General features: G+C 43.5%; 1 protein-coding gene across 1 annotated transcript in view; it reads left to right on the top strand.

Annotated features, from left to right (window-relative positions):
• The window catches only part of LOC126298400 (regucalcin-like), a 138,215-nt gene that overhangs the window by 110,719 nt on the left and 13,582 nt on the right, over positions 1-13,914 (top strand). The window contains exons 4-5 of the mRNA XM_049989713.1: positions 1,972-2,193; positions 13,220-13,332. Coding sequence (XP_049845670.1) covers positions 1,972-2,193; positions 13,220-13,332 — 335 coding nt within the window. The remainder of the gene's footprint in view (positions 1-1,971; positions 2,194-13,219; positions 13,333-13,914) is intronic.

The raw sequence follows: 13,914 nt of genomic DNA, 5'->3' as shown, positions 1-13,914 counted from the left end.
TTGTTTTTGACCGGGAGTCAAAATGGGCGGAACAAACCCTACACACTATGTCCTTTTCTTAAAAGTATTCTGGAGAATGTTGTGAACACTTGACTCCAGTGCCATTTGTGTCACAGCAACGTTGACACACTGCAGCCTCACGTCCACTAATTAACCCTGCATGCTCACAACTCAATAGACCGAATGCATATCTGTTGTTCACATGTTCGTTAGTTCAAACTGCCACCGTAGTTACTTCTCTGACGTCGCTTATATGCTAGGAATAAAATCAGTCTGGGTAATTTTTTTGACGGACGGTGTAGGCACAGTGTGCCTAGGTACGCAATAAAACAATACGCTCCGCGTATTTAATTAACCCAGTTCACTTGAGGAAAAGGATAATAGCATTGAAATAACGATTCGGGGTCTGTTGGCCTGCCGTTAGATAGGAATTAAAACTTTTTTATGGTAAATCCTACACTATGTCAAAATATGTCGATAATGGGAAAAAACACCAGTGTTCCAAAGTGCTACAAAGTGATTTTTTATGAATTGAGATTAAAAATACGTCATCCAACCTGATGACTCTTTCTAAAAAGTAATTGATTGTTGGGCCAGAAAGCACAGGCTGTACAATCGAACACAAAAAACGCTTTGTGCAATTTTTTTTTGAGCTACGAGAAAAGACAGCGAGACACTTCAGTGTTGAACTTCTCGTTAAAGGCTTCTGGCCAGATTTCTATAATGATACTTCTTTTAGAGACGTCCGGTTGAGCACTTCTACTCAACACGTAGCTATAAATCGTGGTTGTGAACACTGGTGATAATGCAATCACCTAGATACAGATGACAGGCGTACGAGACGTTTCCTGGTGCAGTCTAAGTCTGCCGAATTAGGAAGTAGCAGCCACCGACCGATGTTAACGTTAACGTGCAATGTACATGTTACTGAAGGTGCATGTCGTACGTCACAGAAATTACTGTGGCGTTGCCTCCTAATGAAACGAACCAGCACACTTTACTGGGAGTCTTCATCTCAATATTCCTATTTAGTATCAAAGCTGTAAACACTTAATATTAGAGGAAGCAACTCTAAAATCATAAAAGAACGGGCTATATTTCCATTACAAATTAATTTATTATTATAGTATCCCCAGCAACAGCGGGTATCGATAGCAGCGGCAACTCAGAGATGCGGTAAGTCTTTAGTCGAAAAGCCGCCGTGGCTAGCCACAAAAGTTGGGATCGGTGTGTCATGTTGCTGCGCTGCTAACCTGGATATAAGTCGTCCAGCGGACATCCTGACAATTTTTCCGTGCTGTAGCAAGTACATACATAGTTAATCGTCATATCGCTATGTCTACAACAACCCTCGTTTGCTTTTCGACTGCCTTGGTTTCGCTATCGGTACACATCCGGTGTGCACGTCACTACTCTTGCTCTGTATGCGGTTTGCATTTTTGTATGGGGAGTGAACAGAAAAATGATGAGAATCTCCTGGGGAATAAAAATAACTAAAAGGTATCTGTATCCTATCCCTGCTGCAGGCACGCCTTTCTTTTAGCACGTTAAATTGAAAATTCTTCACTCACGTGCATGTATTTAAGTAAGTATAAAATATCATTTAATTCGAACATCACATGTTTACCTGTGGGGTCATTGAACCTGATCATTACGTGTTGTCGTGGCACAAGCTTTGCTGCCTCGTTAACTAGGCAACAACTGAGAAAGTCTCGTCATAAATGATTTATTTGCTGGTTATGTGTACACTATATAAGATTATAATATGTGCTTCATTACTAATATAGCTATGCGTCTATGAAACGCAAACTGACTCTTTCATGTTCGCAGCATGTCTCCACTAAAGATGTCCTGATTGCTAAATTCATGTAGTTTTCAGTTATAAAAAGGACTGTTAAACAAGTAAATATTTGACGTGAACTGTCGTAATACTTATTTGTGAATCTTAGGATTTCGTTGTTACTTTTTCAGGGACCATGGGCAAAGAGCTGGGCGTCGGTCATGTGGATCCATACCAGGGAACTCTGTACAAACTAGACGCTGGATCTAGTAACGCAGTTTGCGTTGCTTCGCCAGTGAGCATCTCCAATGGTATCGCCTGGACAGATGACGAGAGGACTATGTACTATATTGATTCAGGAGCCTCCAATGTTGTCTCTTTCAACTACAATTTGACTGACGGAACCTTTATGGGTATGTTACGTTCTTCAGAATTCTAGCAAAACTTATTTTCTAAGGAACTCATAGATATTGCGTTTTGTTTTTGAGAACAACTAGTAAATGTTCTACTCCTCACTGTAGTAGAATAAGTTGCCGTTTTACGTGGTTTAATTGCAAATGACAGTCGAGAAAGGGAATGAAAGTAAGTTATTTCTATCTCTGAATACAATGACGATGTTCTCTCTGCAGCTGATGAAATCTACAGTGGGATTTTGTCGACGCACAGTAAGCCATACCTACGCGACGTGCAACACTTACTTGAAAGATAATAACAGCGATATTAATACTAAACGACTGAGCTGAGAATATCTGTGGCAACTTTATGAAGTTCAGATCATGTCCGTTTCATAATTTAATATAAGTTTTTATGATGAAGGTGAAGAGAAGGTTTGAGTTTAATGTCTTGTCATTATCGAGATAATTTGAGTGGGGCTAGTGGTTGGTTGATCAACGTATGAGTAAAGAAATGGACGATGACTGTGTTGGAGTCATCCTGAAATTCGCAAGACGTAGTTTAGGGAAAGGATGAACAATTCTCCTCACGATAACGTGTTAAGTGGTATAATAACAACACTGCAGTGTTTGATCGAAAGCTCAGTATCTCTCCACGTTTGTAGCTGATTGCATGCAATACCATATAGTCAGGAACAATTCTGCCATAGTCTGTCGACACATCAAGTAACTAAAATGTAAGATGTTTGCCGCAGGACCTACCTTCATTCCATCTTCATCTGTGGCGTATTATCTTCGTCATCTTTTACGCAGACAGTCTCAGTTATGCCAAATCTAATATTTGTGACTGTGATTGAAAGTGCATAATTAATGTTGCATGTGCTGCCCCGCGAAAAAGTTCAGCGCGAAATCTGCTAATCAACTAGGCCACTGGGCAGTACTACTGTCTGAGGCTCGAGGTATTCAGTCGCGCAAAAATACTGTCTCCGTCTTGAACCAGAGAGAATGATGGTCTGTTGAATTTCAGAGAAACCACGACTAACATTTTGGATGATGGACTTCTGCAGGCTGCCTGCCTGTTGATCAGCTTGTCAAGTTTTGGCCCGAAGCACGCCATACTCCTTGCGTAGTAGCTGCTGGACTTGGAAACTATATCGATGCTAGAAGCTGCTGTGCAGCCCCAGCCTTCGCCCCATGAGGAACTTCAGCTGATGGACTGCTATCTTTCTACAATCCATCTGGGAAGGCGCGACCTCGCGACAGTCGTAGCTACCTAGATGTGATTGGCCACCATTGTGGTCGAACTCTGGTGGGTGATCCGCTCCACTGGTGCTCGGCATCACCCATCTCGTGTCGGCTATCGAACCCAAGTACATGACATGGGGACCATGTGTAAGTGCTTGGGTACGTAGCTGGGCAAACTCCCAAGGCTCTGAGCGGGCGATGCCCATTTCTTCATTTGCGTACGGGCCACACGCCGTAGCAGTAGCGGCCGCCCATGACCCAGCGCAATGGACGTTATGGGCGACATTGGGACGTCTGTGCATTCCGAAACCGGCTGAGCTTGCACGCATACTGGGCGGCCTGAATATAGCCCTCGCGCTTTCATTGCCGCTCGAAATAAACATTCGTTAATGCTGCCACTACTTCATTATGTGCCCAGGCGTAAATCAGTCCCCCCCCCCCCCCCCACTATATCTTTCACGCATCCTGATATGTAGTCGCCATGAATAGGCTTGGTCGCTTCCGTTGGTGGGAGTCGTCATTACACTTCCCGGCACAGAGTTGTGTTGCGAAGTGTTACTCTCACATCCAAAAGCTACGGTTTGGTGGGAGAAGTGACTGTTGGGTAGCACCTGGCACCCTAATGAATAGTTTAGTGTAGAGTAGTAATCACTGGGTACTCTGGCAATTCCATATGGGCAATGGTACTGAGCATAGCTTATGTTCAAAAGTATCGGATCAGCACAGTGTGGCGCAGTGCATTTCACTTTCTTTATGTTTAGTCTGTTTCTGTTCTCAATCGTTAGATTTAATTTATGTTAGTGTTAGATAGATTACGTTTAAGGCTACATCTGCGGAGCCACATGAACGCGTGGAGTTATTACTATTTAAGGATAATGGTAGACCCGATAATCTAGTACCAGTACGGTGACAGTCTTGCAATCTTACGGGGTACGAGTTTCCGTGCTGTAAGGCTGTAGCAGCCACATGTTTTATGTGTAGTCGTCTTGGTCATTTGGCTCGCAACTTCGGAGTGTAAAAGGGCGATAATTCGAGGAAAAAATTAATTTGTAGTATTTTTTCAGTATTTGGATTCATTAGTTGGTAATGTGTGTCTCTGGGTATTAATCACAGTAGGAGTAAAGTACGCAGAATGGTAGAAACACGTGATGCTACTACTACGAAGTCAGTTGCTGCTCTAACAGAGCAAGTGCGGGTGTTAACAGATGAAAATTGTCACCAAAAGCAGGAGTATGAGGAACTCATTTGCAAATTTGAGGCATTGGAAGCTGTTCAATTCTTCACAGTCTATGTCAGAGGAAACCAATGCAGAGATGAGAGTATCTTCATCTTCTTTTAATCCGGCTGTTGTAGCCGCACTTATCAATCCCTTTTCGGGTAAAACAACGGAAGACGTGTCATTATAGGTACGTTACTGGTATTGCAGCTATTGATGCAACTGGCGGTTGATCAGACGAAGTAATCCTTCGTGTGGCTAACGTGCGTTTTTCAGAGGAAGCTAAAACGTATGTGTTACGTCGTGAGACTCTCTGTAAAGCACAGTCGTCCCAGCAGTTGCTTGCGGGACGATACGAGCGTTACCAAAAACAAAATATGATAAGTTTTTTTTCCTTTATGAGCAGACGTATGTGCCTACCCAGAATGCAGAGAACGATAAGATATTACTGAAGGAAGCAGAAAACAGAGCAGTAGAAGTTTTCTTGTGCAGAATACCCTCAGAAATGTCACAGAAATTTCGTATTGAGCATCCTAGTGTTCTAACAGCAGCTTTTAGAACTCCAGCGCAGTTTGGGGGGGGGGGGAGGAGGAGGAGGGGAGGAGATAGACTTTGGAACGAGGCAACAAATAGATCACCATGTATTCACTTCAGAGGTCAAATGTTGAAAGTGTAGACGTTAGGGCAATATACAGAAACAGCGTCGGCAAACAAAGGGTTACTCGTGTAAGAAAGTGGGCCACCGATCGTTGGATTGTCGGAATAGGAAAAATGGGAAGTTTTGTCAGGATAAGTAGGCATTAAACTAAAACAGATATACTTAAATAACTTACGGGAATGCAGTCGGGCGACATCGTCGTCGACCGCCGATATTTCGATAGGAAATATTTCCTCGGTTTCCAGAGAAACTCCGTAAAGATAACACACCCACACACCCACACCCACCCACCCACACACACACACACACACACACACACACACACACACACACACACACACACCCTGTGAACACTAGCGCAATCACAAGCCAAATATGACAGACGTCAGAAGTTATCGATAGTGAAAGTAATAATCAACGAGTGAGGCAGCATAAACTCTATACTTTTGTTTGACAAGTGAGAGAGCAGAATTCCATGCAGAATTTAAAAAAAAACTTCCATCTCTATTCATATTATTCATAAGGCTACTTGCTAATTTAATTTCAACGGCTTTCTTAATAACACTAACCCAATAGTTAGCTGTAAGTGCATTCCAGAATCTCCATGTTGTTATATTCCATAGGATGACCGATGCCAAGACAATGTTCTTCAATGGCAGACTTGCTCGGCTGTTGCAAGCGTGTGCACCGCTTATACTCAGTGCACCGCTCCTCCACAGTCCTGATAGTCTGACCAATATATACTGAAAGATATCTTTACAATTAAGAGGTATCTTTACAATTAATCTGAATATGGGGGGGGGGGGGGGGTAAAGTATGGTCTCAATAGAACTGTCGCGCAAGCGGAATGCAGTAGAATGTGATGTACATCAGAGCTGGATGAAGCATGGAGTGGAATTTGAGCAGTGAGAGTGTACACAAAAATTCTGGCAAAAGAACATTTATTAGAACTGTGAGTTTAATTTCATACATGAACGTTTATAGTGAGTAAAACTAACCCCAGAACTTTACTTCGGAGTCCCCTGCAAGGTCTATGATCTATGAAAGAGGAATGATCAAAGGATGGTTTGATTACGAATACTTACATTCACACGCACTTCAGAGACTGACAGGAAAGAAAAGAACTAAAAACCTTCACCACAGCACACGTGGGTCGCAAGGGGGCTATTGTACTTATTTCAACATGCGGGATAAATGAACAAAATTTGTATTTGAAGTGAATTGCTATAAAAATGAAGCATAATTGATAATCGTAATTAATCCAGATATTCTACAACGGAAGATTACTATGACCTTGGCACTGTAAACTTTCTCATTAGATCACGATCACGTGGTCATCACAAGCGAAAGTGTGAACGAAGAAAGTTTCCAAGTGAGATGAATTGCACAAAATTGTCATAAAATTACGGAAATCACACGTAATATACATGCTAATTCTAAGCAAAATGAACTGAATCGCAATAAACTCAACACGGCTCGGCGTGTTTGGTTAACACTTGAACTGAACAATAACCTACACCGTCCCTGGATTTTAACGCATTTAACACTCGCGAATTAGCAAGTAAAATTTGTCACACGCGATAATAAACTATGAATGATGAAAGGAATCATTTACTTTGACTAGCTTTGAAAACCTTACATACAACACAACATTAACTTCTCATCGAAAAGGCACACTTACCGCCAGTAGGTCTCACCCACGGAACACGCCGCGAGCATTCGCTCCCCAACCAAAACCGCTCCCCGTACCTACGGAAGTAGCCAGAGGAACCCCTATTGTGGTGCCAACATATACAAAAGATTCGTCCAAGGCAAACACGGACCTCTTTGCTACCTGGTACGTGTTTTCTACAGTTGGCTATTCTGACACAGTGGCAGACTACTACACTCCCACGGATCTACACACTGATATCTTTGCACACTCTCATTCATATATTCAACTGATAGGACAAGAAGAGGAAAGAAAAGATACATTTCAATATGACACTTAAATGTATCAGACATGCGTGTGGGGCTCCGACAAGTACCAATAACCTAATGAAATGTTAAAACGTAATATGGATAGTATACTGTAGCCACCACAAACACACTCAGCTGCTCAGTCTTTTCCCTTTCCTTCTTTACATCTAGGGTACTACACCATTTCCAACAACTATTGATGTGCCAGAGAAACGAATGAAGTTGTGTGGTATGGCAAAATCGTGAAGAGGCTCATGCAGAGATCCCTCAATACAGTATATGATATACTGAGAACTATGGATGGAGGGCAACAGGCAGATTCCATATTTCTAGATTTCCGGAAAGCATTTGAAACGGTACCCCGTTGCAAGCTGTTAACGAAGGTACGAGCATATGGAATAAGTTCGCAGATATGTGAGTGGCTCGAAGACTTCTTAAATAATAGAACCCTGTATGTCGTCCTCGACGAGAGTTCATCAGAGACAAGGGTATCGTCAGGAGTGCCCCAGGGAAGTGTGATAGAACCGCTGTTGTTCTCTACATACATAAATGATTTGGCGGACAGGGTAGGCAGCAATCTGCCGTGGTTTGATGATGATGCCGTGGTGTGCGGTAAGCTGTCGAAGTTGAGTGTCTGTAGGAGGACAAAAGGCGACTTAGATAAAATTTATGGATGGTGTGATGAACGGCAGCTAGCCCTTAATGTGAAAAAAATGTAAGTTAATGCCTATGAGTAGGAATAACAAACATATAATGTTCGCATACAGTATTACTAGTGTCCAGTTTGACACAGTCAAGTCGTCTAAATATCTGGGCGTAATGTTGCACAGAGATATGAGGTGGAACGAGCATGTGAAAACTGTCGTAGGGAAGGCAAATGGTCGACTTCTGTTTATTGGATGAATCCAGGAAAGAGTAGTTCACCTGTAAAGGAGACCGCATACAAGACGCTAGTGCGATCTATTCTTGTGTGCTGCTTGAGTGTTTTGGATCCGTACCAGGTACGATTAAAGGAAGACATCTTAGCAGTTCAGAGGAAGGCTGCTGCATTTGTTACCGGTAGGTTCGAACAAAACGTAAGTGTTACGGAGATGCTTCAGGAACTCAAATGGGAATCCCTGGAGGGAAGGCGGCATTCTTTTCGGGTGACGCTATCAAGAAAATTTAGAGAACCGGAATTTGAAGGTGACTGCTGAACGATTCTACTGCCACCAACATACATTGCGCGTAAGGACCATAAGATAAAATACGAGAATTAGGGTTCATACGGAGGTGTACAGATAGTCGTTTTTCCCTCTCTCTATTTGCGAGTGGAACAGGAAGGGAAATGACAACTAGCGGTACAGTGTACCCTCCGCCAGGCACCTTACAGTGGCCTGCGGAGTATCTATGTAGTTGTAGATGCAGAATATATTACATGTCATAAGTGCAAGGAATACGGTAGACACCAGCCTTACGCAAAACAAGATGGTGGCTGAAAAAAACACCTCACATATTATTTCCGCAAAATGCGACGACTCCTGTTCGAAATTCGCCCTGCTTAAGGCAAAAAGACGGTAGACTTCGGTGCCACCTCGGTATTATCATCACACACCCGATGCACAGAGCGTCGACAGCGCTTCGTCTATCACCGTAGCCATTCTGACAAAAGGTGGCTTCGAGATGGGCCAACTCAGTGGACGAACTCCCAGGGCCCGAGATGACATGAACTAAGGTACGAAGTACCCCTTGACGTTGAACCGGATGGTGAAAACTAACGGCCTGCAAATACAAGTCAGTGTGAGTATGCTCCCTGTAAACGGCATGTCCCAACGTACCATCCACCATCCTCATGACCAGCACATCAAGGCTGGAAAGACTGCCATCTTTTTCCAGCTCCATCGTGAAACGAATATTCGGGTGGATTCAATTCCGGTGTCCTAAAAGGGCGTTAACATTCTCACCTCCATAAAGCCAAACAACAAAATTATCGCCTACATATCAGAAAAAAACACGCAGGTTTCAAAGCCGCAGACTTCAAGGCACGTTCCTTGAAATCTTCCATAAACAGTCATTAACAGGTGACAACGGGATTCCCGTCGCAACTCCATCCGTCTGCTTTTAGTACTGATTCTTGAATAAAAAGTGGAATCAACACATGCCGAAATCGGTTCGTAAATTCAGCACCAAACTTAAACTCAGTCAGCCGTAACGAATCAGACAGAGGAACACAAGTGAAGACAGAGATCACATCAAAACTTGTATCAGAGTCATTCAAAGCTTCCCATGTAATCCACGTAAGAAATCCGCCGAGTTTGATATGGTGCTCACACTGATCTACTAATAGGCTCAGTAGAGTAACAAGATGTTTTGCTACACGAAATGTCGAAGCACCAATCTTACTCACAATCGGACGAAGAGGAACGCCTTCCTTGTGGGCCTTGGGAGTACAATAAGAATTGAGACTCTTGATAGTCTCCTTCGATAAGGAATTTTTCTTCAAGACCCTGTTGATCCCTCTCTCAACACTTTCTGTGGGGTCAGCACAATATGCAATATGCTAAACCTGACAGCAAACACTGCATCTTTGACAAGTAAAATTCTGCTTGTCCACAACACCGGTAACATTACCTTTGTCCGTAGGTAAACTAACAATATCCGGATCAACTCTGAACAGGACTAATGAAATCAACTACGGGCGCCGGCCGTTGTGGCCGAACGGTTCTAGGCGCTTCATTCCGGAACAGCGCTGTTGCTACGGTTGCAGGTTCGAATCCTGGCTCCGGCATGGATGTGTGTGGTGTCCTTAGGCTAGTTAGGTTTAAGTAGTTCTCAGTGTAGGGGACTGATAACCTCAGACGTTAAGTCCCATAGTGCTCAGAGCCATTTCTGAACTACGGGCTTGCAACACCGCCCACGGACGAAGCGCATAGAACAGCTAACGCCACAATACAGTGTGACTAAGAGTGAAGTAACGTCGTATAAGTCGGAGCACATGAGTGCTACCGAAAAGTCACAAGCGGCAAATATGACCGCGCCTAGCCACTCCGCGTTTGGTGTGGATATTCCGTGAGCGAGCCAGGAAGAGCTGACGAGACGTGTAATATGGAACAAATCCACTCGCCACCCCCTTCCTCCCCCACTCCTCCAGTGAGCTGACGTCGGAAGTGTCACAATAATTGTGTAAATAATCGAGCCCGGGGGCTCAAGGTATTCAATTGTGCCGCCATTCTGCCTGCGTCTTGAACCGGAGAGAATGACGGTCTGTTGAGTTTCAGAAAAACCACGACTAACACCTTAGGTGATGAAGATCTGTAAGCTGCGTGGCCACTGATCAGCTTACCAAGTTCCGGCCCAATGCACATAACAACCGTGGCATAACACATACTGGACTTGGAAACTTCACTGATTTGAGAAGCTGGTGTGCGGCCAGCCTCTGCCCTCTGACGGACTTAGGCCGAGGAGTGCAAGCTGTCTTCAATCTGGCTGGGGGAGGTGCGCCCTTGTGGCCTCCTAGCTATCTAGACATCATCAACCACCGTTCTGGTCGACCGATGGTGTGTGACCGGCTCTGTTGTTGCTTGGCATCGAATATCTTTTGTGGCATATCGGTCCCAACTGCACGGCAAGGGAGCACGAGTAAGCGTGTGGGTGTATAGCTGGCCAGACTCAGGAGGCTCTGAGCGAGTCGCGGTAGCAGCAGCCCACGACCCAGGGTAACGGACGTCACAGGCGCCGTCGGGGCACCAGCGCATTCAGCAACAGGCTGCGCTTGAAAGCTCGCTGGACGGCCTACAGAACAGCCGCCGTGCTGTACACTGCTGCTGTAAACAGACACTTGTTAGTACTACCACTGTTTCACTGTATGATTCGGCGTAAGTCTGCCTCCTCCCACACCATTTCTCTCACCCATCCTGATGCGAGGTAGTTCAGGATAGGCCGAGGTGCTACACATGTTCTAACATGTCTTTCAGATTCTGAACATGTTATTTGCCGCAAACATTATTCAGTTTCTCTCTAGCATCAGTGGTAGTATGCCCTCAATACATTTCTTGGTCGGTGGCGCGAATCACAGCTTTCCTCATTTAGCGGGCAGTTGAACAACTGATAACAAGATGTAAGCAAAGAGCTAAACTATTCTAATTCCCGGCCTGGTCGGAGATTTTCTATCTGCTCGGTGGCTGTATGTTGCGTTGTCCTTACGTTTGTATCGTCGTAACTGACAAGGAAACATTCTCCAGTTCACTGTCGTATCGTCTGTTCCTTATTGAGATGGCTGAATGGGCTCGACCCGCAAGACAAAACGTCAAATTAAAAACAAAAAATTATGCGTTCGTATGTGTGTATAAAATAGGACAACCTACCATTAGCCAAGTAAGGGCATTTAAATATCTTGGAAGTACAATAACTGAAGACTTGAGATGCCACCAGGAGGTGAAAAGTCGAATTGCCATAGCGAAGTAGGCATTCAACAGAAAGAGGAGTTGTTATGTGGCAAATTAGATAAATGTCTTAGGAAAAGGCTTGGCAAATGTTTTGTCTGGAGTGTGGCACTATATGGAGCAGCAACATGGACGCTTAGACGAGAGGATGAAGAAAGGTTAGAAGCATTTGAGATGTGGATGTGGAGGACAATGGAGAGAATAAGCTGGATGGAAAGAGTGAGCGATGAAAGAGTATTGGAAAGGGTTGGTGAGAGATGTCTGCTGAAAGTTGTAAGAGAAAGGAAAAAGAATTGGTAGGGACATTCATTGAGAAGGGAGTGCTTGCTAGCGTATGCTTTGGAAGGATTGGTTTGTGGGAGAAGACTGAGAGGAAGAGAGAGATACAAAATGATAGACGACATAAAGGGAAGAGGAAATTATGCAGACCTGAAGAGGATGGCAGAAGACCGGATAGCCTGGAGAACTACCTTGTGAAAACCTGCCTTTTGGCAGAACACTGATGGTGATGATGATGTGTGTATAGCGACACCGTCAGACAGCTGTTTTTAACTCCAGTACAATGATTTTGTCTCAGATATTACTCTTTATACTTCCACTTCATAGCAACATATTTCATGTATGATGTCGACTTTTAATTCAAGAAACGTTAATTTCTGCTTCATTTTCATGCGCCATTGTACACTAGTCTGGCGAGAAAAATTCACAGAAAGAACATTTTACATTGTTATTTATACGCTGATGTATGCTGTCTCAGGAGGCATTCAAAGATCCTAGGCGGATCGTCGTAATTTCATTTGTGATAGAAGATATCTGCTAACCCTTAAGATGAGAAACTCCCCAATTAAAAACAAAAAACTCGTTGATATTAAAGTATTTTAGTAAAGCAATGTACTACAAAACAAGCTACAAGTGAAAACTTGATGTACAGAAATTTATGTCCTTGTTCTTACTGCTGACTTATTATCTCTTTCTTATTTATGTCTTCCAGTAACACTGAAGAGTAAACGGATTTGTTAATGTATACTATGATGCTTACACGTATGTCTCGTAAATGATATTAACATTCAAGTCTTTGGCTTCGACATCAGGTTTGTTGATCTAAAGAAACGTTCAGTTGTTGATTACCGATATAGAATGAATACATCTTTTAACAGAGACACTTAACTACTTTACTCGCTATCGTCAGATTCTTCATAGAGATATTTTCTAATTGAATATGTATTGTAAAAAATTCTTAAGTTTGTATTCCATTTATAGCTTCAGGAACTCAATTTGTGTGCCTGATCATCATTAATCAGGCTGTGAATATTTACCTATAATCAGTATCGCTTCAGCTACATAACCGACTCTCGTAGTATTTAACGTGTTATTTTAGAATGAATGTAGATATGAGTTTAAAGTCCGTTGACAACGTGGTCATCAAAGGAACCGTGACGACATTTGCTAGGCGCCCTTTAGGGAAATCACGGGTAACATAAATATGGATATCCGGAAGGGGTGCGTTACGTGATAATAATGCATTGACTTTCTGTTCTCTTTCCACAGGGGCAAACAAAACTGTTTTCCAGTTGAATTCCACTGGAACAGGTGAGCTTCCTGACGGTATGACAATAGACAACAAAGGAAATCTCTGGATAGCTGTCTTCAAAGGAGGAAGGGTGAGTTCTACCGTTAGAGCGTATATACATTATTTGATCAAAAGTATCCGGACACCACTTTGTAGTACAGAAATGACCACTAAATGTCACCAGAGGTGAACCCATCAGTGTAAAAGGAGGCGGGGAGCTTTGCGTTGTCAGCAGAGAAGCAGCAACAGCAGTAATGACCGGTCAGGAGAGCTGGACGACTTCGAACGTGAAGTAGTCATGGGATGTCAACTGAGTAACAAATCGATCAGGGGCATTTCAACACTTGCAAAGCTGCCCGCGTCCACTGTTCGTGATCCGACTGTGAAGTTGAAACGTGAAGCAGCATTCATAGCTAAACCGAGACCAGGCAGAGCTCATGTAGTGGGGATTAGGCCCGTCGAGAAATGCGGAGGGTGTTTTATCGTATGAAATCAGAGAAAGAAATCACTCTCGAGTTCCAGTGTGCTACCAAACGTCCAGCTGGCACAGTAACTGTTCTTAGGGAGTGGATAAGAATGGGGTACAAAGGTCGAGCTGCCCCACGTAAGCCACACATTTATGTAGTCAGTACTAAGATCGCCCGAGATGGCGTTTAGAGTGATGACTGGAAAC

Source organism: Schistocerca gregaria, chromosome X, assembly GCF_023897955.1.
Source record: "Schistocerca gregaria isolate iqSchGreg1 chromosome X, iqSchGreg1.2, whole genome shotgun sequence".
Lineage (NCBI taxonomy): Eukaryota > Metazoa > Arthropoda > Insecta > Orthoptera > Acrididae > Schistocerca > Schistocerca gregaria.
This window is presented reverse-complemented; position numbering and strand designations above follow the sequence as displayed.